General features: G+C 41.1%; 1 protein-coding gene across 3 annotated transcripts in view; it reads left to right on the top strand.

Moving 5' to 3' along the window:
- ABLIM1 (actin binding LIM protein 1) overlaps positions 1–26,629 on the top strand; it is a 323,249-nt gene that overhangs the window by 100,308 nt on the left and 196,312 nt on the right. For 2 of the 3 annotated variants that reach the window (XM_065894019.1, XM_065894018.1), the window contains exon 1: positions 14,869–15,112. The exons of the other annotated variant lie outside the window; for it this stretch is intronic. In XM_065894019.1, the coding sequence (XP_065750091.1) occupies positions 14,869–15,112 (244 nt within the window). Of the gene's footprint in view, positions 1–14,868; positions 15,113–26,629 lie in introns of those variants that run through there. 3 annotated transcript variants of the gene reach the window in all.

Raw genomic sequence — 26,629 nt, forward strand, 5'->3', positions numbered from 1 at the left:
GGTAAATTTTCCAACAGGTTAATGTGGTTCAGTCAGAATGGAAACTCATTTCTCTTCAGAAGTATTACTTGCTGCAAATGATTTCTGCTTCTGATTGCCTGTTTGAAAACGTGTTTAAGAATGTTAATATTTTTGCTTAGTTGGAGGATGAGGAAAGAAAGATTTGAAAATAAAAGAAAAGAAATACCTAATTAAAGAGATTTGATTTTATGCCACTTTAAAATCTGTGTTTGACTGACGTGACCTAGATTTGTATAAAGGAACCAGAGGGATTAATAGGAATGATTTATTTTTAACTATTAAGAAACAATATGCAGAATTTAAGTGGGTATTTTTCCACCTAAATTGTATTTCACTTAGATTTTCCTTAGTAATCTTCATGCTCCCCCTATATTTGAAGAAAAAAAAGCCCAGAATACTGTTAGAAAGTAAAGTTTTTGGCTCAAAATCTTTAATACCTGTTTATTCATTTGTAGTCAGCTTGTCGTCAATAGCCTGTATCTTGACAGATTTCTGCTGATTAAATCCAGATAAAGAAGAGTTTGGACCGTAGCTTTAGGAAAGGTGGGAAGGAGGGATGCCCCCTTGGATAAGATTCTTAATTTTATATACACTACTAAATGTAAACTAGATAGCTAGTGGGAAGCAGCCGCATAGCACAGGGAGATCAGCTTGGTTCTTCGTGACCACCTAGAGGGGTAGGATAGGGAGGGTAGGAGGGAGACACAAGAGGGAGGAGATATGGGGATATATGTATATGTATAGATGATTCACTTTGTCATACAGCAAAACTAACACACCATTGTAAAGCAATTATACTCCAATAAAGTTGTTAAAAAAAAAGAAGACAATAGTTTAGAGGCTGTAGAAGATGAAAATGGAGAAAGTTTAGGTCAGTGTGCTTTAACTTAGTATTGAAAATCCTCATATTTTAAAACAGCAAACCCATTCTAATATTCTTATAATTATCACACTGTTCACTTTGTCATTTTTATTTATTACTACTTCATATCCGTGTAGTAAAATAGTTGATCTAAAAAAAAAAGTTTTCTAAAGCTTCGTGTTTTTCTCAGATATCTCTTAGTTTTTCCCTCCTGGTGAAAATGTCAAAATATACACAGAGGAAGGGGTCTGAAAGGTATTATTTTATTTCACTCATTTAATTTATTATTTATTGAGCTCCTGCTTTGTGCCAATCGCTGCCTTAGGACCTGGGGATGCAACAATGAGGAAGATCAGCTCTGATTCTTCCCGTTGGGGTGCTCAGGGGCCAGCAATGGCCATGGACGGGTGACCACAGTGCATCAATGTATCGGGGGGTCCCAGAGGGAGGGAACCAGTCTCAAAAGTAAGGAGGATTTTTCCCAAGGTAAATAAACTCCCTCCTGATTTTACATACATATGATTAAAATAAAACTGCTAAAGTACAGTGTGTGTCACATGACAAGCACTAAAAAATTTTTTAGCCATCTTAGTTATTGTTATTCTTAATGTCACTGTGGAGGCAACACACTGTTAAAATCTTCAAAATCAGACATTTATATGAATGCTCTGAGAGTCACAAAGAGACTAAAAATAAATTTTCTTCTTCATAACTAGATAGAATATCTGTAAGTTTATTGGAAGGCTGGATCTTAGGAAGTTTCCCAGCAGATCCTTTACCTAATCCTTTTTCTCATCGCCTGTCTGTGGCTCTCTCTCTCTGTGAACACAACAGTAAGAAAGGAAATTAATGAGAGAAAAGAGAATGTCTCGAGAAAGCATAATGTGTATAACAAATTAAAAGAAAATGTAAGGTAATAATCAGTGAGAGTGGATTTATACGATTATTTTACCTGGGAAAAATGGTATTTTTCCAAGAAACTCAGGGGATTTCAAATGATGTTCTTAAAACCTACCAGGAATTTCTTTTAATTTTATTGCTAACCTCAGGTATGATGACTAGGAATGGCAAATTCTAAGTTCTTTCACGGTGCAGTTTTATTTTAATAAATACGTTAAAATGATAACTTTCTCCATTTTCATCTTCTGCAGCTTCTAAACAATTGTCTTCTTTTTTTAACATCTTTATTGGAGTATAATTGCTTTACAATGGTGTGTTAGTTTTCATATATATTTCATACATATATGGGGATATATGTATATGTATAGCTGATTCACATTGTTATAAAACAGAAACTAACACACCATTGTAAAGCAATTATACTCCAATAAAGATGTTAAAAAATTAATTTGAGATGGAACATAAAAGCTAAAACCAATTTCTAGGATAAAACAAAAAGAGAAAATGATCATAAACACACATTAAACAAAGATTTCTTTAAAAAAAAACGCCAAAAGCAAGCACTAGCCAAAAAAGAAAAAAGTCGCTAACTTAAAATTTTATTAAAATTAGGAATGGTTCATCAAAGGATATCATTAAGAAAATGAATGGGCAAGCTACCATCTAGGAGAAAGTAGTTGCACTGTGTTTGGAAAAGTACTCATATCCAAGGTATATAAAGAACTCCTACAAATCAATAAGGAAAAGGCAGATAATCCATATTTCAAAAAAACACCTACTTCACAAAAGAGGATATCCAAAATGGCCGATAAACATATGAAAAAAGTCTCACCATCATTAGTCATCACCCCAGTGAGACACCGTTATTCATCTGGCAGAATGGCTAAAATTAAAAGGGCTGATAATACTAAATGTTAGCAAGAATGTGGAACAACTAAAATTATCCTGCATTGCTGGTGGGAATATAAACTGAACCAGTCATTTTGGAAAAGTGTTTGAGAGTACCTTCAAAAGTTAACATACATCCACTCTATCCTAGGTATATAATCAAGAGAAATCAGCATGTATGTCCACTAATGGACATCTATAATAATGTTCATAGCAGTTTTATTTATAATAGCCCCCCACCAAAAAGCCAAATGTCCCAAAACAGGAGAATGGATAAATTAGTTGTGTAGTTGAGGTGTATTTTTCCAACGGAATATTACCCAACAATAAAACAAAACTACTGATACACACAACATCATGGATGAATTGAACAAACATTATGCTGAGTAAAATGAGCCAAACGTGGATAAGTACATGCTATACATACATCTTGAAGTTCAAATTCAAGCAAAGCTAATCTATTATAAGTCAGAATAGTGGTTTCCTAGAGGGAGAGGAGATGTGGCATTGACCGGGTATTAAAAAACCTTCTGGGATGTCAGGAACGTTTTAGATCTTGATCTGAGTGGTGGTTACATGTTGTACACATGAAAAAACTCACTGAGATGTGTACTTGAGATTTGTGAACTACTGCATGTAAGACATATTTCCATTAAAATTTTAACATTAAAGTCATAACGATAGATTCGAATGACATGGGGAAAAGTTTCGGTAAGCCAAAGTTATAAATTGCGTAAGTGATGTGATGTGAAATAAAGATTTTCATAGAAAATCACTGAAAGAAAATATACTGAAGAATTAACAGTGATTTCTGGATGGTAGGACTGTGTTATTTCCATTTGTTAGTAGTTTTCAGCATCTCCTAACTTTTCTCTAGTGAAGTATATTACTACTATAACAGAAAAGCTGAAATGGGAACAACTGTAACTAAGAAGGTATTTGACGTAACTTGATCCTCAATTGTAAATCCAAGTTGATATTTTGGGGGTGGGAAGTAGCAATTTAGGACAGGCAAATTCATAGAGCTGTAGGGTTAGCGAAAGCTTCTTGGGGAAAACCTCAGGGGAGCTGAGACAGCATGTAAGGAAGATGTGGTTAGAAGCAGGAGCGGGGCTGGACAGCTAACCTTGTGTGATGTTGTCTTTGACCTGTGATCCTCAATCTATGTTCGTTGACTGTGTTTCTATCCACTTCATGGATTCTGTGGTCCTTCAAATGTATAACTGCTTTTTCACTTAACATGTTGATCTTTTAAGCCATTTGTAATTCTTATTCCTAAAAAACTCTTTTCCTGTCCTTTTACATCTTCAGTCATTACCGTTTGCTCTGTTCTCTATATTGTGGCATCCTTCCCCTACCAGCCTGCTTCTCCATATGCCAATGTGAGTTTAAAAATTAATAGTCCCAAGGCATTCTCTCCTCCTGAGAAATAAATAAATAAAACAATACCAGAAACACACACAGAGCTCCAAATGATCCATCTGTTGAAGATATCCACCATCCACTTCATCCTGGTTCAGGCTATTTTTGTTTGCTTTGTCTTGAGAGCTCCTATATTGAAAGCCTTTAAAGAGTACTTAGGTTTTCATCAGAAAATGAAAAGCAAATCACTTTGTTTTTCCATTTTATACCTATACAGAACTGTGCACAAAGAAATGCTCAATAGATGCTGATTGAATTTCCCTTCTACAGATCACGGTCTATGCCACATTCAGATTTTTCCGTGCACATTTTTACTGAAGAGTGCACATTTATCATTATGAAGCGGGTTGTGGAAGGGGTCATATTCTTTAGAATCCAGTATTTTTCTGAATCTGTTCTCTGCAAACCTGTATCCTCTTAGGTAAGTTTAATTACTACATTTAAAGGATGAATTGAAGTCTTTTGAAAGTGTTTTTTTTTTAACTGCTTCTCTTCTTTCTTTGGCAGGGTAAGCAATAGCGTTATGCTGTTACTGGAAATTTTAGTCAATAAGATGTATGCTTCTTTAATTAGAATGCTAGGAAGTACTGCTGAGTTGGATCATTTAGTTAGTGCAATGAGCTGGGAGGTTTGAGCATTTGTGTGCAGAGGGTCAGTTTCAGTAAATTGAGTATATATGGGCAATTTGAATATTTTTTCCCAGATAACTTACATCTAGTATTCGTTTTAAGGTCCAATGTTCATAAATATTTGTGAAGCATCTCCCCAGAAATAGACACAGAAATGAGAGAGACCACCTTTGCTTTCAAGGAGTTCCTGGTCCAGTGAGTTCTTTTCTCCTTCATCCATTCCCACGGCCCCAACCCTCACTTTGGTGGATGCTGCCAAAGTTACACCTCCAGCTTTGACTTCTCCCCTGGGAGCTAGAGCAGCATGCCCCGTTTCCTGCTGGTTACCACGCCATGGATGTTCTGATGACATCTTAAACTCATATTACATCTGAAATGATCACCTTCTCCACCCTAACTCATTCTCTTTCCTACGTCTCTTTTCTCAATGGCTCTACTTTTTTCCAGTCACTCAAGCTCTAACCTTTGGGAGTTCTAACAAAACCCCTTACATTCCAAATTTATTTCCCCCTTGCTAAGCATCCACCTCCTTTTATTCTGGCCACTTGTCCAGTGGAGTCACCTCCTATAGACACTGCCCATCCTCAGAGCGGCTGGGTGTATGAATCCATGCAAGAAAGTGGTGGCTCAGCAGGGTACCCTATATTTGTGGGAAGATCTTAGAACGCTCTTGTGTTCCTTATCTACTAATAACCCTGTCTCACTCCACTTGCCCCTTGGTTGTCAAACTTACCCACCTCTCTTCCCATCTCAACCTAGGCTGGGTGCTTTCCCTTCCCTTCTTCCTCCTAAATGATCACGCATAATTGGTTGCTTCCCCATTTCCACTTCTCTTTCTGACTCAGTATTTGCAGGCCGGCAGCTCTTCCATTGGATCATCTGCCTCAAGCACTTGTGCCTTCCAATATGACACAGCCTGAAGTTCTCCCAACCCCCAATACTGCCTGCCTAGGCAGCTCCCAAATCGTGGCCTGCCCCAACCAATGACATGGTGTCAAAAGTGGTATGCTTTGAGACTCCAAAAGTAGGTTTTGTGTTTGTTCCCATTTCCAAAGTTCATGATATGGTGTTTACCATGGGATAATAACATACAGTTTATGATTTATAGCATATTGGAGAGAAGCTATGATTTTTGCATTGGGGGAAACGTGAGAGGCAAAACAATGGAGAAACATGGATGAATCTCGAAAACATGCTGAACAAAAGAAGCTGGGGGCGAAAGGGTACATACTAGATAGTTGTATTTATATGAAGTTCTAGAATGAGAAAAATGGTGGGAGAAATCAGAATAGTGGTTGCCTCTGATGTGGAGGTGGAGAGCGACTGGGAAAGATCAGAAGGGAACTTTCTGAGGTGACGGATGTGTTCTATACCTTGAGAGAGGTGTGGGTTACGTGGGCGAATGAATTTGTCTAAACTCATTGAAGTGTACGCCTAAGATCTATGCTTTTCACCGTAGGTAAAAATTGTATAAAAGAAACAAAAAATTAAGGGGAAACATACAGAGTAGAATTCATAATAGTATCCTCGTGATTAGAGATAAAGGATTATATAATGTAGGTATAAAGAAAATAATGTAATGGAGAAAGGACATGCTTTTGCATTCGTGGCAAGGAAAAAACGTGGTAAAATTTGCTCTGGAAGTAAGTGCTGCTGGTATCATACACTCAATTGTTTGGGAATAATGGCCACTTTTGTGATGGTTCATAGCAGATATGTCATAATTAAAATCCAATTCTGCAAGTAAGAAAATATCTTGTATGTGAAACCTTCCAATGCTTCTAAAATTCTTCCACCCCTTTGCCTTCCTCCAGTACCTGAAATAAATCACAACTGTTTGGTTCAAGCATGGTGAGTAGGAGAGTTTACATGATAGGTTTGCAATAACAGATACATAGATCTTACTTAGGCTGGTAACCCACAGGCCATGATAGGCCTGTGAACATGTGTTGCTTTCTTTCTCTTTTTTTGTGGGGGAGGGGAGGATGTGGATCTTTCTTTTTTTTTTTTTTAATTACTTGCAAAAGTTTGAAACTTGGGATATTTCACATAAAAATCTGAACACCCAGTAACCCTTGGCTGGCGTTCCAAAACAGCAATAACTGGCTGGATCTGAATAGTGGCTCCTTCTTTAGGTGGGGAACGTACTTTACACCGATCTTACTACAAGTATTGCAGGTATCTTAGGACCAAACTACTGCCTCAATTGTTTTCATTTCTATTTTCAGCCCCATAAGTATTTGAATATGCAGCCTTTGAATTAACATTTATAGAGCGCCTCATATGTTCTAGGAATTATTAGGGGCTTTAGCAGATAAATAAGGTAGATACTATTACTATATCCATTTTACAGACAAGGCAACCAAGGTTTAAATAAGTGAAGAACTTCCCTGAGGTTGCCCGGCAGTAAGTAGCAAAGCCAGAATCTGAAGGACGTTTACTTACTCCAGAGCCCATGCATTTACCCACCACATTGTTGGTCTCTGTTTATTTTTAGCTTTGGTTTCATCCATTATTTAGTACTAACCTCTGATGGAGTTCTTGTTGGTTTCCTTATGATTTATTTTGATAGAATAACCCCTGGTCTCCAAACTCTCTTGATTTTGCATCCTTAGCAGTAAAAAAACCCCATGCTTATTTATGTTTATTATTTACTAATAAATAATACTCTTGTATATTAATATTATATACATTCTAAAGGAAACATATATTCTAAAATGTTAAAGAATAAGATATTATGTATATATTTATATATATAATATCTCATATACATATATATATATATAAAATTTTCTTTCTACACTGCAATAAATTATCTTTTACGTATTGCATACCCTGTTTTGACAACCAGTACATGACACAATGCCTGGACGATGATTCTGCCTGAAAGCATCTTTCATGTCAGAGACTCCCAATTTTGTATCCAATAAATTGTCCCTTCCAGATAAAGGGTGCAGTAGAAAGTCACCAGATCAGCCCAGATTACGGAAAGAACAAAATTCTCCTTCGTTAGAAGAATAGTTGTTCATCTGTAACCACGTTGACAACACTGTGCTCTAACCTTTTACAGCCCTGAACTTCAAAATGGCTAAGAGCATCTTCTATTGATATTAAGGTCTCATATTTGCGTTTGGGTAGTGTAGGTTCTCTTCAAACCTCTAATTCTGACTGTGAGTTTAGTTTCAAGGGATGGAGTATCCTCCCGGTCTCAGTTTCTCAGTTGGAGCTGCAGGGGATCCGTGTAGAGCTTGTACCCTCTCACCTCACAGGGCTGCTGCCATGATTAACAAAACTGGACAAAAACAAGTGCTGAGAGAGGCTGTTAATAATGAATCACTGTGAAATGCATCTGTGGGTACATGCCAAGAGTTTTCCCGGAGTTCTGACGCTGTAAAGAATGGATGAGGGCTTCCCTGGTGGCGCAGTGGTTGAGAGTCCGCCTGCCGATGCAGGGGACGCGGGTTCGTGCCCTGGTCCGGGAGGATCCCACATGTCGCGGAGCGGCTGGGCCCGTGAGCCATGGCCACTGAGCCGGAGCGTCCAGAGCCTGTGCTCCACAACGGGAGAGGTCACGGCAGTGAGAGGCCCCCGTACCGCAAAAAAATAAGAATGGTTGTGAGCAGCATTTGGGGGGCGTGTCTTGTACGTGTGTTATTCTCTGACTAGAGTTGTTTATATGTGGATGGATAGGTTCTGCCTTCTAAGACCTGAGCTTTCCCTGATCTTCCTTCCCATCATCTTGTGTGATCTGAATAAAGCTTTCTTCTGGAGCATTCTGTTTGGATTGTTCTTTTCTGTCTTACCCTAGTCCCCTTCTTTTCTTAATAAGTTTTTTCTTCAAGATCCAGATCCAACACCCTATTCTCCAGAATCCCACCAGCCCCAGGCTGACCCATCCTTTCTCTCTCAGGCACTTTCATAACCTCAGAGCATGGCACTGAGAGCATGGCAAGGGAACACACTTGACACACATGCCCCGTGGACTCCCTCGAGGGAAAGCCTTCTTTTGTGTGCTATTGTTGGAAATGTAACAGAAATACATAAAATTGTCCATGTAAAATCTGAAACATAAACCACATCTCTTTCTGAAACACATTTTTTAAGACAAAATTAAAAGGTGCCACTAACTATATTTCAAATATCTAAACCAAACCCCTCTCCCATCTTTTATTGCACTAACTATACACTGGGGTGGATTTACCAAGTTGCACTATAGTTAGGCATATACATGCCCATGTCTCCGGCTAATTTCCGTGCTCTCTGAAGGCCCTTGTCTTATTCATCATTAAAGCAGCTAACGCCTGGACTGTCCTATTGTGACACTCAGTATATCTTTGTGGAACGGAGAGAGCTCCCTTGAGCAAAGGATGCAGAAAAGCCTGACGCTGATTTTCATCAGCAGATCTCCTGTTATATTCCTTGTCTACCTTCCATGTGTCTTGTGACCACAGACTCCAGGGAGTTCCTCTTTGAAGTCAAAGTTTAAGTGCAGAGGTGAGCGATCTGTAGAAAAGATGCGGTGAGCAAAAGGCCCTGATTATGGCACAGTCAGGAAGTAGGCTGTTCAGGGTGGAATCGATTATTTGACATTTTCTAATAAATTGACAGTGAACATGAGATTTGCCAGAGTGAGTCGGAGCTATTCTGTGTCGAGATAGATAAATTATGAATACCTCAAACCATGCCACTGGAAACGCTCCCCTCTGCAGTCTCCCTCCTGGGAGGGCCCTAGAGGGGAGGCCGGAGCAGGCAGGCACCACGCACCTGCTCCGGGTCCAGCGCCTCCATCAGTGGTGGTGCAGAAAAGTGCTGACGCCGGGCTTTCTCTTTCCTACGCTCAGCTTTTTATCCCACCAGCAAGAACAACCTGTCTCCTAATGACCAACCACTGGGACAGCTTTCCGTGGCCACAGCTGGCCTGGGCCACTCAGGCGTGTGCCTGTCACCGAGTGCCTTCCAGTCCAGTGGCACTTAGGTGAGCTCTGACCAGCAGGAGGATAACCATGTCCTGAAGCTGCATATGTGGGAACAGGAATTCTTAGACCCTTAAAGCAGTTATTAATGACCAAAGTGTGTTTTGTCTTTGATATCTGCCTTTTATCCGAGTACTGTGTCCTCGTATTTTACAGTGACTTATCAGGAGTTGTCAAATTCTATTTACAAGGCCCTGAGCAGCTAGTATGTGTAGAGTCCTACGTGAAGGAGACAGGATGACAGAGGCAAGACTCCTGACCTTTAGAAACTTAGCACCAGTGGGGAAAATAAGGCCGTCTACAGGTAACCGCGTTACAAGGCAGGGTATAATAAATCCCATGGCAGAGCTGCTTTTGAAGACAAGACAGGAAGAAATTAATTCTAGCTGGAGGGATTCTGGAAGTCTTGATGGAGAAGGTAGCAGCTGAGCTGCATTTTTAAGCACAGATGGAATTTCAGAAAGATCAGGTGGGAGAAGATTGAGGTATTTCAGGAAAAGAGAAAGAAGCACAGAAAGAATTAAGGGTTGGGGAACATGGGGTGTGTTCGGGGCAGGAGAAGTTTCGGCAACGGAAGGAGACCCCAGCCTTGTGGGTTGTGATCTGTGGTAAGTAACGTTAGTGCTCTGACTCCATGGAACAGATTCATGAGGCAGCCTTGTCTAACGCACGGGGTTCGAGCTCCAGGGATGCCTGTGACCATCCCCGGGCTGATCCCTGTCTGCGGCTGCTTCCTTGAAGGCATTCCAAGCCTGCCTTTCATTGCTATTTGGAAATCTTGCCTGTGGAGAGTTATCGTTAGAGGGTAATCTGAGACACTTGCTGTCTGTTAAACTAATTACGCTTCAGTCCTCAGAGTGCCTTGGTGCTCTCAATCCTAAATGCTTAGCAGATTTAATGTAGCATCTGAATTATTAATGGAGATGATGTGGAAGAGGGGGCTTGGCTGCTTGTCCCGTTTTGAGCAGGTCTTGGACGGGTGGCATTACGGGAAGAGAGGCAGCTGCTTGCAGAGTGATGGACGAAGCAGGCCTTCCAGAGGAGCCCTACCCAGACAGGAGCCTGTGCCAGTATGCTCAGAAAATCACAGCCTGCCTTGGAGGGATGGGTAAGACCCCTTAAACATTGGGCTTTGTGGAGGAGATGCCCAGGTTAATGTTGCAGGCGAACAGAAGGACTAAACTTAAGACTTGCTGGTGGCAGGGAGCAGGTGTAGCTGCTGGAGTGGGAGAACCTCCAGCGAGCTGAGGCGTGATCATCTGGAAGTCCAGTCGATGGTGCCCCTTCCTCTGAACCCTCCCACTTAAAAAACTGCTGTTTCTCTGCTTACTCTGCCCTGCTCAGCAGCAAGGATCATCCTGATTACTGTGAACTACTGCAGGTGTTTTCAATGGACTTGCTCAGCTCTTCTGTTTGCTCACTTCTGATTAAAACAAAATCCAAAACTGAAAAACAAGTAGTGCTATTTGTCACTGATGAAGCCACAGGCTGTAAATTCAAACTATTTCCTTATGAAACTAAATCCCATAAAATTTGCCATCTTAAAGGAGGTAATATTCTCTCTTAAAATTTTTTTTTTCTTAGCAAAAAGCAGGTAAATCTTAGCAGGTGATTTAAATGGGGAGGAGGGACATTTGTCTGGAAAAAAAAGACCTAAATAGTTACATGGGGGCTTCCCTGGTGGTGCAGTGGTTGAGAGTCCGCCTGCCGATGCAGGGGACACGGGTTCGTGCCCTGGTCCAGGAGGATCCTATATGCCGCGGAGAGGCTGGGCCCGTGAGCCATGGCCGCTGAGCCTGCGCGTCCAGAGCCTGTGCTCCGCAACGGGAGAGGCCACAGCAGTGAGAGGCCCACGTACCGCAAAAAAAAAAAAAAAAAAAAAATAGTTACGTGGGATAAATTAAAGTCAGAATTCACTTGCGGAGAATTGCTGCAGGGATTGACCTGTGACTGGCGCACTAAGAGCAGTACTTAAGGCATCTGTCCCCTGAGCACTGTGCAACCCCCAAATCCTTGGTTCTGAGGTTGGGGTTCATCTCATTATTGAGCTCCTACAGTTTGCACAGGCAGCGTGCTCAGGGCCTCTCAGTGCTGGTTGAAGCTCTTGATTCATTTTCCCACTGACAGTTTCTTTTCATCTTTTATCATAGAAGAAAAGCTTGTTCAGGTGCAGTGGAACTGTTGCTAGCAGCATTAGGAAAGTCCTATCTGATAAGATACGCAGGCCACACAAACAAGTTACACATTCGTAATTAGCATTAGCTTTGTAGTGTAATGCATTGTGATACCTTGTTTTATAACCACGTGAACTGTCACAGAAACCACTTTACTGCTTTGTAAATGCTGTGACTGTAGTTTTACATGAGCTGCGCAAGAGGCTGATGTTGGTGCAGCAGTGGAAGAAATGGGTCCACTGGTGCTTCTTTAAGGATCTCCTCCATACGGTGCTATCATGGCTGAAGAGGTTGCTGTCAGGCAGATACCACTGAAAGTTTATTTTTAAGACTGGAGGTGTGGCCTCTGCTGGGTGTTTACAATGAGCTATGTGGAAGAGGTTAAGCTAAGAACTCTGGGCACTCTGGAAAGTGGAACGTAGCTCAAGGGTGCCCGATGTCACTGCTGACTCCAGCTCCCAAGCAGCCAGCATCTGAATTCTTAACTCTCTCCACCACCTGAAAAAGAACTCAGTACCTCAGTACCTCTCACTTACATGCAATGAGATTGTCTTTAAAAGCAAACCAACCTCTCATCAGCCTTCTTTATGGTTCATATTTACTTTCCATCCTGACCTAAAATTCATAAAATAGATAGAACTTCTTATATATAATCCTTTTATTGAAGAAGAATTTAAGTTTTTTTCCTTTTACAGTCTATCAGTATATAACTGCTTTTTAACTACATATATGGATCTATAAACTTGTCCAGAAATTTAGATGTGGCCTGAATATGTTCCGCTGAAACAACAGCTGAGTCAGTGCTGTAGAATTCGTTTTAGTGGGCAATGCTGGACAAGTTTCGGGACCGAGAAGGCAGGATAGCTTTGTCATGGAGTAGCTATACTTTTGCTTGGTCAGGAAGATGCTGGATTTGAAAAAAAATCATCTTATCTGTCCAAAGTCTATGTTTGTGTATCGTTAGTATATACTAGAGCCTATGTTTGAAGCGGCTGCGTCCAGCGTCTCTACATAGAAACATATATATGTTTCACAGACAGGCCATGCGGACACACACATAAGCAGATAGACCTTCTCACTTTCTCAGTTTGCAAAGGACAGGCCTATAGGAAACTAACCACAGGAAGAAGGAATTCATGGTTTAGGGAGGAGGTTCCCACATTACAATGTTTATTAGAAAAACACTCTAGAAGAACCAGTAGGTCTACAATGGGCCTCAGGCGTCTGTGTTTTAAACAGACTGGTCCAGGAACCATACTTTGGGAAACACTTGATAAAATATCTCACATTGTACATCCTAAGGCTCTTCAAAATAGACAAGCAAGAAATAGAACACATACAGCTTGTTTCACTCGCTTTGAAAACTGTTTTCAGAGGAAGACCTTGGAAGGATCTTTTCTGGAGGCAATGCTGGTATAGGGCTTAATTTCCAAAATTTGAGAACAAAAATTTCACCATGTGACTATGGTGTGCAGAAGCTTGCAGCTCCAGCCCAATCTGGATGGCCTTTGGGGCAGAGTCGATCTCCTCCATTCCCACTGTGCTTCCCGTTGGCCTAGAATCGTTCTAGCAAATTTGAATTCTCTGGTTCTTGAACTCTGTTACCAAATCCTGCATTAAAGATTAGGAGCTAATAATAAAAGAAGCAAAGATTTCCTTTCTCTGCTTCATCTCTCTATAGCTTTTGTGGAAGGACCTGTCGACTGTGGTAGAAACAGTCATGGTTTAGGAGTCAGGAGACCTGGCTTCACCCTGGGCTTGCTGTGTTGTCCTGGGAAAGTCACTTAGCATCTCTAAGGCTTCCCTTCCTCATCTTAAAATTAAAGGGCTGGAGTAGATCAATGCTTCCTGAATGTTGGTCCTGGTATGGGGAACTTTGAAAAATATAAGTTCCTGGGACTCACCTCCAAAGAATCCCATTCAGTGGTCTGGGCTAGTGCCCCAGATTTTGCATTTCTCAAAAACTCTACACAAGATTCTTCTGCACAGTGATATTTGGGAACCACTGGACTAGACTATCTTTGAAGACGTTTCTAGCTCTATAATTCAATTCTGTTTAAAGTGTGTAAGGGCTTTATTGAAAAGAAAAGGCTATTAGAATATAATAGCCCAATGACAGGAGAAGGAGCATGGTTTCATTCACTCTGACTTGTGACTATTGTGTGTTTATAGATGGTCACATATTGTGCTTAACCTTACTGAGTGGATATCAGAGGGTAAATACTCATTACCAGGGTTGTCCTTTGTACATCAGCAGCCCTAACTGTGTGACGGTCCTGCTAGCTTATAACTTTATTACTACACGCAGCTACCTTCATGATAATTGTCTCCATTATGTGATTCTTCTAGGGATTCTGCAATAACAGAAAACACATGAAACAACATTAAGAATATTATTAGCTTTTGGATTAATGGAATGAGGCAGAAAGATTTTCATGACACTAGGGGGAGGGGTTTTCCCTCTAGAAAATGAAAAGGATTATTTACTGTGGCCTGGAGCTAGATATGTCGCTAGTTGAAACTGAAGAACTTTAATTGAGCTCTCCCTTCCATGAGATCTGAAATACTAGAGAACTTGGAATTATTATCCTGAGTTTTTTCTGATATGCCTTTTTAGATTCTGTTCGATAGATATGGCTATTCACAGTACTCTTACCAGATGATATTGAATATACTAGGAATAGCCGCGGGTGAATTCTTTCAGCTGTTGCAGCTCTGTCCTTCCTCTTGCTCTGGATATTAATCTGATTTTTAAATATGCATTCATGTCTCTGACTGACGTAGTCTTGAGTTCCTGGTAGCGGTTGTTTTTATACCTGATCATCTGTGTATATGGAGCCCTACCTAAGCTCTTGAGGGTAATCACTTAAATACATCTTCCTTAATCTTCTTTTCTGGGCAGTGAGAAAAAAACAATAAGGAGTCAGGAGAGTTGCGGAGAAGCACAGCTTCTTGGGAGCCTGGTATCTATTTCTAACTTCTTTGTAATCAGTGCCAAGATGCCTTGCTTCCTTGGTTTAAAGTCTCTGGGGAAATTGTTCAACTCGGTGAAAAGCAAAGTCACCTCATCTGAAAAAACCAGCGCCAGGGGCTCATACAGAAGGAGACTGGTTGTCGAGGATGTGTATGTCCCTGGGAGCCCCTACCCTGCTCACAGGCGGGCCACCATCACTCATTTGTTGTGTCTACATCCTGAGGTCTATTGCATGTTTGAGCACTTGTTGAACAACCTTGATCTTCTTGGTAAGTAAAAGAGCCCACTCTGGACACGGCTTTGTGTTTCGTGATTGGCATAAGTAATAAAGTGTTATCTAGAACCATTCTTCCATTATGTATTCTTCAAAGGAAACACTATCCTTGATATATAATTAATGGGGTGAGGGTGGGAGCAATGGAGAATGTAACATAAGTACAGCTGTGGAGCTATATTCTGACGGTAATTTTGTCCATGATTTTATGATCTCAGTAACAAATACGTCTCTTTCCAAACTTGGTACTAATAATGGTCTGTAATAGGAAGTATGATGGAAAAGAAAGATCTCTGTCGATAGATGTTTTTCTTTCATATGATATAAGGTGAATGGAAAAGAAATATTCAAGGCAGCAGACTGCCACTAGTAAAACGAGACCTAAGTGAAGTTGGGGTCTAAATTGTCACTGCCTCAGGTGTGCTGATCTTGTGAAATATTTTAAAAGAAAAGAAAAAGAAAGGATTTATAATATTTAGAGAACTTGTTGAGGCTTCTTTTCAGTGAAGTTATTAGAATGGGGTCACTCATCCATCTGCCTGGGAAAGAAGTTGAGAAAGCCCAGATGAGGACAAGAGTCATTGCACTTAAGAGTTCTCAGACTTGGAAATTACAGTGATTTCTTGATTAATGAAGATGACATCCACCCAGCTGCTTACTCCTTTGTCAAAACCAGTACTAGGATTTGTACAGGAGGCAGAGGGCTATTAGACATGGTCCCTATAAACATGTGAAGATGAGCCGAAAGAGCCAGAAAACAGAATATATACCTGATAATTCTTTGCTAGAGAGGACAGCAGGGTTGGATTAAAGCCAGAAGGGAGTTAACCTACACTCGGGTGTTTTGTTTTCAATTAAGTTTTAAATAGCTTAGTTGAGATATAATTCATATATCATACAATTCACCCATTCAAAGTATACAGCTCAATAGTTTTTAGTATATTTGCTGTTATGTGCAACCATCATCACAGTGAATTTTGGAAATATTTTATTGTCTCAAAAAGAAGCCCTGTGCCCTTTTACCGTTACCCTGTCCTCACCCCAACCTCTCCATACCCACCCTCCAGCTGTAAGAAGCCTCTAATCTACTTTCTGTCTTCATAGATTTCCCTATTTTGGACATTTCATATGAGTGGAATCATACTATATGGTCTTTTGTGTCTGGCTTCTTTTACTTAGCATGTTTTCTAGGTTCATTCATATTATGATATGAATGTATCAGTACTTCATTCCTTGTTATGGTTAAATAATATTCCATTGTATGGATATATATATTTATATACCACATTTTGCTTATCCATTCATCAGTTAATGGACATTTGGGTTGTTTCCACCTTTGGCTATTATGAATAATGCTGCCCTGAACATCCATGTTCAAGTTTTTGTGTGGCCATATGTTTTCATTTCTCTTGGGTATATACCTAGGAGTGACATTGCTGGGTCATACGGTAGTTGTATGTTTAACCTTCTGAGGAATTCCCAGACTCTTATCCAAAGTGGCTGCACCATTTTACATTCCCACCAGCAGCACGTGAAGATTCCAATTTCACCACATCCTTGGCAACACTTGTTATTATCTGACTTTTTGCTTCTAGCTTTCCTAGTAGGTAGGTATAAGGTAGTATATCATTATGGTTATACTGAGCTTTGACTGGGACAGAGGGAGGCTGGCTAGCAGGTCAGTGTCAAGGCAGGACAGGGTACTGATCCGACAGGTGCTGACGGTTCCTGATGCTCACACTTCCTTGGTTCTCTTACTCCTCAACAGTCTCCACTTCACTACTCCAGCCTCCTCCTTTTCAGGGGAGCAAGGAGTGGGGATAGAGAAACCGTGGCCACTGCCCCCAGGCCTCCTATAAGCCACCCTAGAAAAACTTGGTTCAGAGCCAGCTGACCATGCCTATTATGGTTTAGAGCACCTCTCTCAACCGTCGGATTCACATGCTGGCGGATACCTAAAATCCCTTTATTGAGGAAAAAAAAGTTAATTCATCAATTAGGGATAAAAACCGAACAGGTAGCTTTCTGCTGGAGCTAACATTTAATTATGAATGAGTTCGGTACTTCTACTCAGTGATTCTACATATACAGTTTTACTCAGCCATAAAAAGAAACGAAATGGAGTTATTTGTAGTGAGGTGGATGGACCTAGAGTCTGTCATACAGAGTGAAGTAAGTCAGAAAGAGAAAAACAAATACTGTGTGCTAACACATATATATGAATCTAAAAAAAAAAAAAGGTTCTGATGAACCTAGGGGCAGAACAGGAGTAAAGACGCAGACGTAGAGAAGGGACTTGAGGACACGGGGAGGGGGAAGGGTAAGCTGGGAGTAGCATTGACATATATACACTACCAAATGTAAAATAGATAGCTAGTGGGAAGAAGCTGCATAGCACAAGGAGATCAGCTCGGTGCTTTGTGACCACCTAGAGGGGTGGGATAGGGAGAGTGGGAAGGAGACGCAAGAGGGAGGGGATATGGGGATATATGTATACATATGGCTGATTCACTTTGTTGTACAGCAGAAACTAATACAACATTGTAAGGCAATTATATTCCAATAAAGATGTTAAATAAAAATAAATAAAAGAGATTCAAGGTAAATGTTTTTGGAATGAGCTGTTGATGCTCAGGAAAGAGATAAGGTCTGCCAGTAGAGAAGGCAGGAAGTCAAGGGGAGACCAGGTAAACTGTGGTTGATGGAGCGTGTGCTGGACAATGGCTTGTCAGTAGTTTCAATCACAAGAGACTAAGAGAATAAACAGTATCAAAGAGAGCCTGGGTAAAGGAAATTGTAACCATCACTGGGGTATCAGTATCTTAGTGGAGGCAGATAAGGAAACCTGGGGGATTAGTTCAGTGTGTGGCTTTGGGGTTGGACATTTCAGAATTTGAGTCCCAGCTCTTCTACTTACTAAATGTGTTATTTTGGGAAATTAGTGTCTCCAAGTGAGAGTTTCCCAATCTGTAAGGTACGCTGAAGAACGCACACCTTACGTGATTGCTATGAACAGGTCTGCCCTTAGGGCATATGGTTTCCTGGGCAAATATTTTTTGTGGGGCCCCTGTTTACATAAACAATTTGAGTCACCCCAAATCAGTGTGTCAACTGTCCAATCCTGCTCAATCATGGTAAAGAAATACCATGCCAGCCTCAGGGAGTGATTATTCACCAAACTCCCCTCCAGGAATTGAGCTAGTTCCAGGGCCTTGGTTGGCTAGAGCTCCTCCAGGCCTCTGGTCAACCCCCTGCACAGCAAGGGAGAGACATAGAGGATCATCAGAGAGTGCTCCAAAGAGGAGGCTGGACTGCCCTGCCTAGATAGCACTGCTGGCCCCAGCTGGTCTCAGGCAGTAAGAAGGGACTTAGACATTTTTGAGGAAGGTTTGGTTTAGCGGTAGGGTCCCTGCTTGCCTGGATCTAAGGACAGCATTGATGATAAGGATTAAATGAGAACGTGCACGTCAGAGGTGTTTGATATAGTGGCACACACAAGCACCTGCTAAATTTAAAAAATAATGATTTTGTCTTCCACTGCTGTGAAGCAATAGAGGTCCAGTTTTTGTGCTGCTGGGGCCCAGGAGTATAAACACAGCACAGGAAGTGGGGTTCCCAGGAAGCTACTAAGTGTGCTTGAAGTATCCTGTTTAGGACAGGTGCTTGAAGGAAGCTCACCCTCCTGCAGTCATGTGTGTTCCTGTGCTAGCAAAGCCTCACAGTGCTCAGGAGCAGCTCCTGGCAGGATGCTCAGGGATATTTGGCAAAGGCCTCCTGCAGCTGCCAGAAAGACCTCAAGATGTTGCAGCTTCCTGTTTTTGTCTGGTGCTCGCTCCTGCTTTGAGCTGTGCAGAGCTCCACGCTTTTCAAAGTGCCCCTATGTGTCTTTCTCTTTTGTCATGCTCAAAACAACCCCCAGAAGTCACTAGAGAAGGAGCTGTTTTCCCCATTTAAGAACAGGAAAGGATGGGCTTCCCTGGTGGCGCAGTGGTTGAGAGTCCGCCTGCCGATGCAGGGGACACGGGTTCGTGCCCCGGTCTGGGAAGATCCCACATGCCGTGTGGAGTGGCTGGGCCCGTGAGCCATGGCCGCTGAGCCTGCGCGTCCGGAGCCTGTGCTCCGCAAAGGGAGAGGCCACAGCAGTGAGAGGCCCGCGTGCCGCAATAAAAAAATAATAAAAATATTTAAAAAAAAAAAGAACAGGAAAGGAATTGGCAAGAAGCTGGGACGTGTAGACACAGCAAAGATATATCAGTGAACGTAAAAAATAGCTTCTACATGTGGATCTGATTGTATCTCTGATTGTGGATGCAATACCACTCTGGACCCACTGTCATTCATTGAGGGACTGCGATGTCTCCGACATTGTGCCAAGTGCTTTATAATTTTTCCCCATTTAATATTCCTAATAACTCAACAAAGCCAGTACTACTTGGATCTTTGTTTTACAGATGAGCATCTGAGGCATATGCAGTTAAGAAACCTGCCAAAAGTTATACAGGTAGAAAGTGGAAGAGCTGGATTTGGACCCAGGTTGGCCTGACACCCAAGTTCATGGTCTTAACCATGATGTGGTAAGGCCTTAGCCCTAGGAGCTTAAGGACAGGTCATCCATGAGATCTGCTGAGCATTGGCAAACTTAAAATTTGTAACTAGTAGTTCTAAAGAAGTACTTTAACAACTCAAATTTGAAGATTCTCTTATAAAATAAATTGGTTTTGCCAGGAAACTTAGCAAATATTTCTTTTTCCTAGTTCCTAATTACAAGCTATCTGCATGGGGTTTTCTCCTCACCTTACTGTTGGAACTTAGAGTAAGTTTGTGAACCTGTGTTGTTTTCTGACCTTCTGAGCTTTTGGGTCTAGTACAAATGAAAGAGGCATATTTAGGGCAATTACCTTCTCAACAAACAAGCAAGAAGAGACTGGTGCTGCTATCAAAAGCCCTAAGGTCATCTGAAAGGATTCAATGATTATGTTGTCAGCTGAGTCCAAATCCCAAAGCAAAATGTTCTGGACTGGAGACCAGGGACCAAAGTAGAGTTGGCAGTCCCCTCCCTGGTGATTAATACATTGTTGCTTCTTGAAGTGGTAGCAACCTGTTTTGTTATATTGTTCATGGCATGTAACACTGTGGTTCTCTAACTTTGTGTGTCCCTTTTATCTCGTTTGCTGTTACTAATCCCAACCCCATAGATCAGACATTTCTGTCAAAGGGCCAGGGGGAGGTCTTGGACATTGTGGCCCAAAGGCTAGAAGGGACTTTTTGTTGTCCACAGTTTGAAGAGCACACCTTCCAAGACTCTGTGGAGCTTTTCTATCGCATTTTCCTGGTAGTGTTGAGATGCTGTGTTGGAAAAATGTTTTAAATACTTTGCAAATCTCAGACTCAATGGTGAAGACCCCTACCCACCCCACCTTAAATTTGAGAGGGGTGTTTGACTTCTGGCCATGAAAAAAAATGTTTCCCAGAAGATGCGACAAGAAGGAATATCCGGTTCCTCCCCTCAGCCCTGCTGTCCTCGCCGATGGCTACACGAGTGGCTGTCTGGACACAAAGAGGTGACAGGAATCTGGTGTTGGCAAGGAGATGTGCTTGGTCGTGGCCTCAGTTCCTCCACCACACCAGGCCACCAGGGCCACGTCCAGTTTGTTGATGGGATGTGGTTCCCTCAAAACAGTAGTCTTACTTTGACTTTTATTCTGTTGAGATGGGAAATGATCGGTGGTAAACGACCTCTAAGTCTTGGGAGGGCATGGAAGGAGAGATTGGAGATTTCAGCTCCGTGGTAAAGCATTAGACAGCCTGAATTTTTCATTGATTTGTAGTTATCAATAGCCCCTGTTAACTTCCCAAAGCTTCCTGTTCCATTAGTTTAATCATATTTCCCAGAATCAGGGTGTCAAGCCCTTGACAGTCAGACCCTACCTTTCTATCACATTTTCAATCGTTAACCCCCCTCTGCCCCAACACTCACACCAGAGGTCTTTGTCACAGATGTTTGAAGGGCCCTTTCACCTTCTCTCTCCGTGCTGTTCTGCTTCCTGACATAGCCTTCCCGGTTCCTCTGACTCTCAGGCAGGATTTGCTTTAAGCTTTTCCTCCTCTGGGCAAGCTTGTCTTACCTCTTCCCTCATCTTCCTGTGTGCTCTACAGCATCCCATGCATCTCTGTTAGAATTACCTGTTTATAAGCCTCTCTCGCTTAGCACACTGCAAGGTCCTCTCTGAGAGTGTGGAGGGAGCCACATTTCTATTTTCACTGTATTATAGTACCTAGTATGGAAAGAGGCTGTAAGTGTATGAGTAAATGAATGAACAGATGTTTGTAGAAATCAAATCACTATGTTAGAATACAGTGGGTGTAAAATTATCCCCCTGCTTTCAAGTAGCTGAGGCCGGAAGAAGCAGTTTGGTGCAGTGACCGCAAGTTCTGGGCTGTGGGGTCAGGCTGCCCTGCCAAGTTCAAAGTGCAGCACTACTCATTTTAGATGTTGTGACTTGGACACCATACTTAATATCTTTGAGCCTCAGTTTTATCACTTATCAAATGTAGATAATACTACCTACACTGCAGTAATAATATGAGGACAAAAATAAAATATAAATATAAAAGAAGAAAATAAACTAGCCTTAGTAGCTTTTCAATAACTATTTCCCCCTTTCCTCTTCTCTCCACCCCAAATGTGGGAGGAGTGAAATAAATTCTTAGGTAATAAATACAATTAGTTTTCCAAGCAAGGAAAGATAACTTGGACCTGGGATGGCCAGGAAAATAGAAAGTAGGATTTGAGCTGGAAAATAGAGGAGACATACACAGAATAGGAGTAGAAAGAAAACATCTCAGTGAAATGAGATTAGAAAGAAAAAAATAGAAGACATTTTTCACTTAGTTCCATTACCTCTCTCTTCTTGGTCCAGCCTTATTGCTTTGATGTGTTTCTTTGTTTTTATTTATTTATTTTTTTAGGCCTAGCAATGTGGACAAGTAACTTATTTTCACAGGAAATGTTCCCATCTAATTTACTTCCTTAAGTAACTGAATATGCTGAAATGCCCCATTCGTTTTAATTATATGTATTAATACTTAAAAACGAATCTTATTTAAAGTCAGAAGGTAAGGCAATCTGTTTACGTTTATTGTTTGGTGTTGGTGTTTTCCCCTGGCTTTAAAAATATTTTTATTCTTACTAAGAGTGGACTACCTCCACAGAAACCCCTGATTTAGCATCATGTGACCCTAATGAATCTGGGGTATGACCCAGTGCTCATCATCATAGATGCCTATTAACTTAGTAAATCAGCCGTGAGTCTGGAATGGCTCTGGGATGCAAGATGAAGGCTGCCAACAGGAAAGCAGCATAGTCCATTTGTGACGCTATTTGTGATGTAGCCAGGAGAGCGGGTGATTCCTTTCTCAACCTCCAGAAGACACCACACTCAGAATGCAAAATCAGAATTCACAGGACCTTCAAATCTAAATAGGCCAGAACTCTAGAAGAACTATGGTATGCCTTGGAATTCTAGATGTTTCTTAAGGATGGAAATAAAACTTTGATATCAACACCTTTCTCCAGGGAGTGGGAGACTGAGGCCCAGAGAAGTGAAGTGACTTTCCCCAGATCTGTTGGATAAATTAGAGGTGAAATTAGATGAAGAACTGGTCTCCTTTCTCCCTGCTTAACGTTGCAGAAGAGAAGACCAAAGGACTACCAAAAATTGTTTTAATTTAGTTTGAGATTCAGCTCAGGTGAAACTTTCCTTTGAATCTTCTCCAGATGTCCCCTCTTTGGGGAATACCACACAAATGCCCATTTATGGATAAGTATTTCCACCTTTATGCACTTTTATTCTTGGTTATATCTATTTGTCTGCATGTCTCTCTTTGCCAGGTAGTAAGGTTCTTATTTGCGGCCAAGTGGTTTAAGCGGGCTTTGTTTCTCCAGTGTATAATAAATGCTGTGCTTGGTAAATAAACCTATTTCACACATTTAAAAAATTAAGATTATAATTCACATGCCATAAAAATAGGCCATTTTAACATGTACAATTTTGTGGGTTTTAGTGTATTCACAAAGTCGTGCAAACATCACCACCATCTAATTCCAGAGCATTTTTATCACTGCTAAAAGCGACCCTGTATCTGTTAGCAGTCACCCCCCGTTACCACCGCTCCCCAGCCCCTGGGAACTCCTGATCTATTGATACTTTCTGTCTCTATGAATGTACCTGTTGTGGACATTTCATATAATTGGAATTCCACAACACATGACCTTTAGTGTCTGGCTTCTTTCACTTAGCATAATGTTTTCATGGTTCATCGATGTTGTAGCATGTTATCAGTATTTCGTTCCTTTATATGGCTATGTGGATATGCCACATTTTGTTTATCTATTCATCAGCTGATGGACATTTGGGTTGTTTCTGTTCTAGGGTATTATGAATAACGCTGGTAGGAACACCTGTATACAAATTTTTGTGTGGACAGAAGACATATGTTTTCAATTCTCTTGGGAATATACCTAAGAGTGGGATTGCTGGGTCATATGTTAACCCTATGTTTAACTTTTTGAGGAACTGTCAAACTGTTTTCCCCAGGGACTACACAATTTTGCATTAAAATTCCCCTTAATACAATTTTAAATTAAGTCGAAACTATTCCCCTACTATGAAATAACCGGTTTTCATTAAAGTGAAAAATCCCACGTGTACATTCATGCCTGTTTATACCCTGTATCTTAATCTTCAAAACCTCGTATATCCCTACAACTTAAAGGTTTGCAAACATATTGCACAAAGGAAGGTAGGCTCTTTACTTGGTGACTTTAGTCAGCTTGTTTTGTTCTGCTACAGGTGCCTGAGGACAGCCCCCAAGCTTTGTTCGGTTGCTGTTTAAAGATTTTTCCTCATCCAAGTTCTGTAGCCATAGATAGCAACTGAAATGAATCAGAGGATGTCAGAGATGTTCTGACTCACAGTGCCCAGGAAAATCCAGCTCACAGAGTTTTGCATGTGGGCCAGTGGAGAGGGAGCATTCTCGTGACATAAAATAGGTCCCCAGTGGATAAAGGTGGGCTTGGGAAGAAAAGTCACATAGTTGGAGCCACTGCCAGCACCCAGCTTTCTCTCTTTATGTCTGTCACGCCCCGGATCATGTTGTAATGTCATTTTTGACATCACTAGAATATTCTAGGGTGTTTAACGTTCGCTCTTTGTGTGGGACAATTCCCAGTTCTGTTTCCTATCACTCTTTTTCCTGAAGGGCTATCATGTGGTTCTAATATGTAGCTGGATACGTTCATCTGTTATCTTTTCCTCAGGCCAGACTTGTCCTTGAAGTGACACTCAAACTCTGTAACCAGTTGGTAGCCAGCCCTGTTGCAGGGGTACTGGCTACTTAATAATTAACTGCTCCATCACCGAAGTCATCAATTGCTACAATATTATCATTGATGGAAATACTATGTGATGTTACTTTGTTTAGTAATACTTCAACTGAACTTGATCTTGCATAGATCATGGTTCAGTTGGTCTATTTTAAGATTTTGAAGAGGACACGAGAAGCTACTTTCAACACGTTTCTTGGTTAGCTCTTTTATCTGGATACCAGGAGTGGTCTAGTTCATTTCCTGTCTGTAGCAACTGGTGAGAAGATGCTGAGCCCAACCAACTTTCTGTAACTCTTCCTGTATTTGGGGAGGACCGTATTCTACTTGAAGCTTTCCTCTATCTCTTTTGCTAAACGGCAAGCATTCCTTTCTTCAAACCTTTATAGCATTTTCTCAGTACTTCTGATTCCAATCCCTTTCTACTTCCCCTTAAAGTTATTTAAGTACTTGTGCTACTTGCCCTACTAGAATGTAAGCTCACTGAGGGCTTAATCTAGGCATCTTCGATCTATGTATCAGTCAGCTTTATGAAGTTTTATGTATTATAGATGTTCAGTAAATGCATAATTAATGAACCAGTGGTAATTTCTTTTCATTCTTTCCTGAATTTTGCCCACTTTGCTTTCAATTGTGTGATGCTATGGCTTAAAGCTGTTTTTATGGCTTTGTTGCTTTTTTCTGTGTGTAAATTTAATGGCCAATGAAGCATATTGATGAATGCCCAGCACTCTTAGTATATTTTATTCAGGAAGGGAAAAATATAGTGTATAATTCAGATCCAAAACCAAGAAGAATTTAAGTTCTAAATATTTCCCTTCCTGTCCTCCCTCCAATCTCCCCAAACCTCAACAAATCCAATACATATGCAGAGTGTTTTCTATCTTGCTGGGGAATGGTGAGAAGGGAAGAAAGGAATAAAACTACCTTTTATACCTCTTTCAAAAATACAGCCATATGGCATATAGTACTAGCACAATCTTTGGTGCAATTGTAGCAATGTGAAACTGTTTAAATTTTTAAAATGAAAGCCCATGTATATATGTAAATGGAATATTATTATAAAATGATTCATTTCTACAGAGCTTGATCAGTGTCATAAATCACATCCTTCCCCCCAAAACATAACTGCAGTCTTAAAAGACTTTTGGGGGCATATTGGTTTATGAGACAGTTGTTTGTGCTGACCCCTGTGACCAGAGTTAAACCAAGTAGCCTTATTGACGTATTTTAAAGGAAGAAGCACTTAGCAGCTTTCAGGGGCATTAACCCACTCATTTGATGTTTCTAGGAACCAGGTTTGACTTTTAGAGGTGAATGCCAAGGAGATACGAGCATTCAAAAGAAGGAGGAATGTATATGTGTGAGAACATAGAGAGGTCTCATAGGAACCCAGGAAATGCTGAGCAGTCAGGCTTCAGGAAGCATAGAATTCCAGGCTGCTCCAGGACCATCTGTTCAGTTTTGGGGAATGTCCTATTCTCTTCCCTCCCAACTGGCTTCCTCTGACACTTTACCCCTTGGAATTGTGGTATCCACATGTCTCTATGAAGCCTGCCCCTGGCCTGGCCTTACTTGATCTTTTAATACATGTACCAGCCCCTGACTAGGACTTTTCTCTATGACTCTTAGTTCAGAGTCCCAGAAGTGAAAACCTAATTGACCCAGCTCCTCTTTCTCAAGGCAGGATATACATTGTAAGTGCTTGGCCAGCTGAGATATGGATCCCCCGTCCCCATCCAGTGTCTACTTATGATCCAGTCAGCCACAGCCAAACCGTGAAGTCATGTTGTTCAGTGCCCACTCAGAAGAGGGGTTGAATGGGGGCAGAAGAGGAATGATTAGGGCAAGCATCCCCCAAGGCATTTCATTACCTCTGGGCAGTGACTCTATGTTGATAATGAAAGTCTTGTCATGAGAAATTCCATGGCATTTTCATAAATATGCAGGCTCAATAACTGGAAAGAAAACTAAAACTCTATGTGGGTATCCTTGGAACCAGTGTGTCATCTCTTTTTCATTCATCAACCTCTCTGGAGGAAAGATACTATGGAAATCCTAGATATAAATAAATGAGAAACAATTTTGGATCTTGAACCAAGAATCTGAAAAAAAAGAAAAAAAAGA

This window comes from Phocoena phocoena, chromosome 16 (assembly GCF_963924675.1).
Source record: "Phocoena phocoena chromosome 16, mPhoPho1.1, whole genome shotgun sequence".
Classification (NCBI taxonomy): domain Eukaryota; kingdom Metazoa; phylum Chordata; class Mammalia; order Artiodactyla; family Phocoenidae; genus Phocoena; species Phocoena phocoena.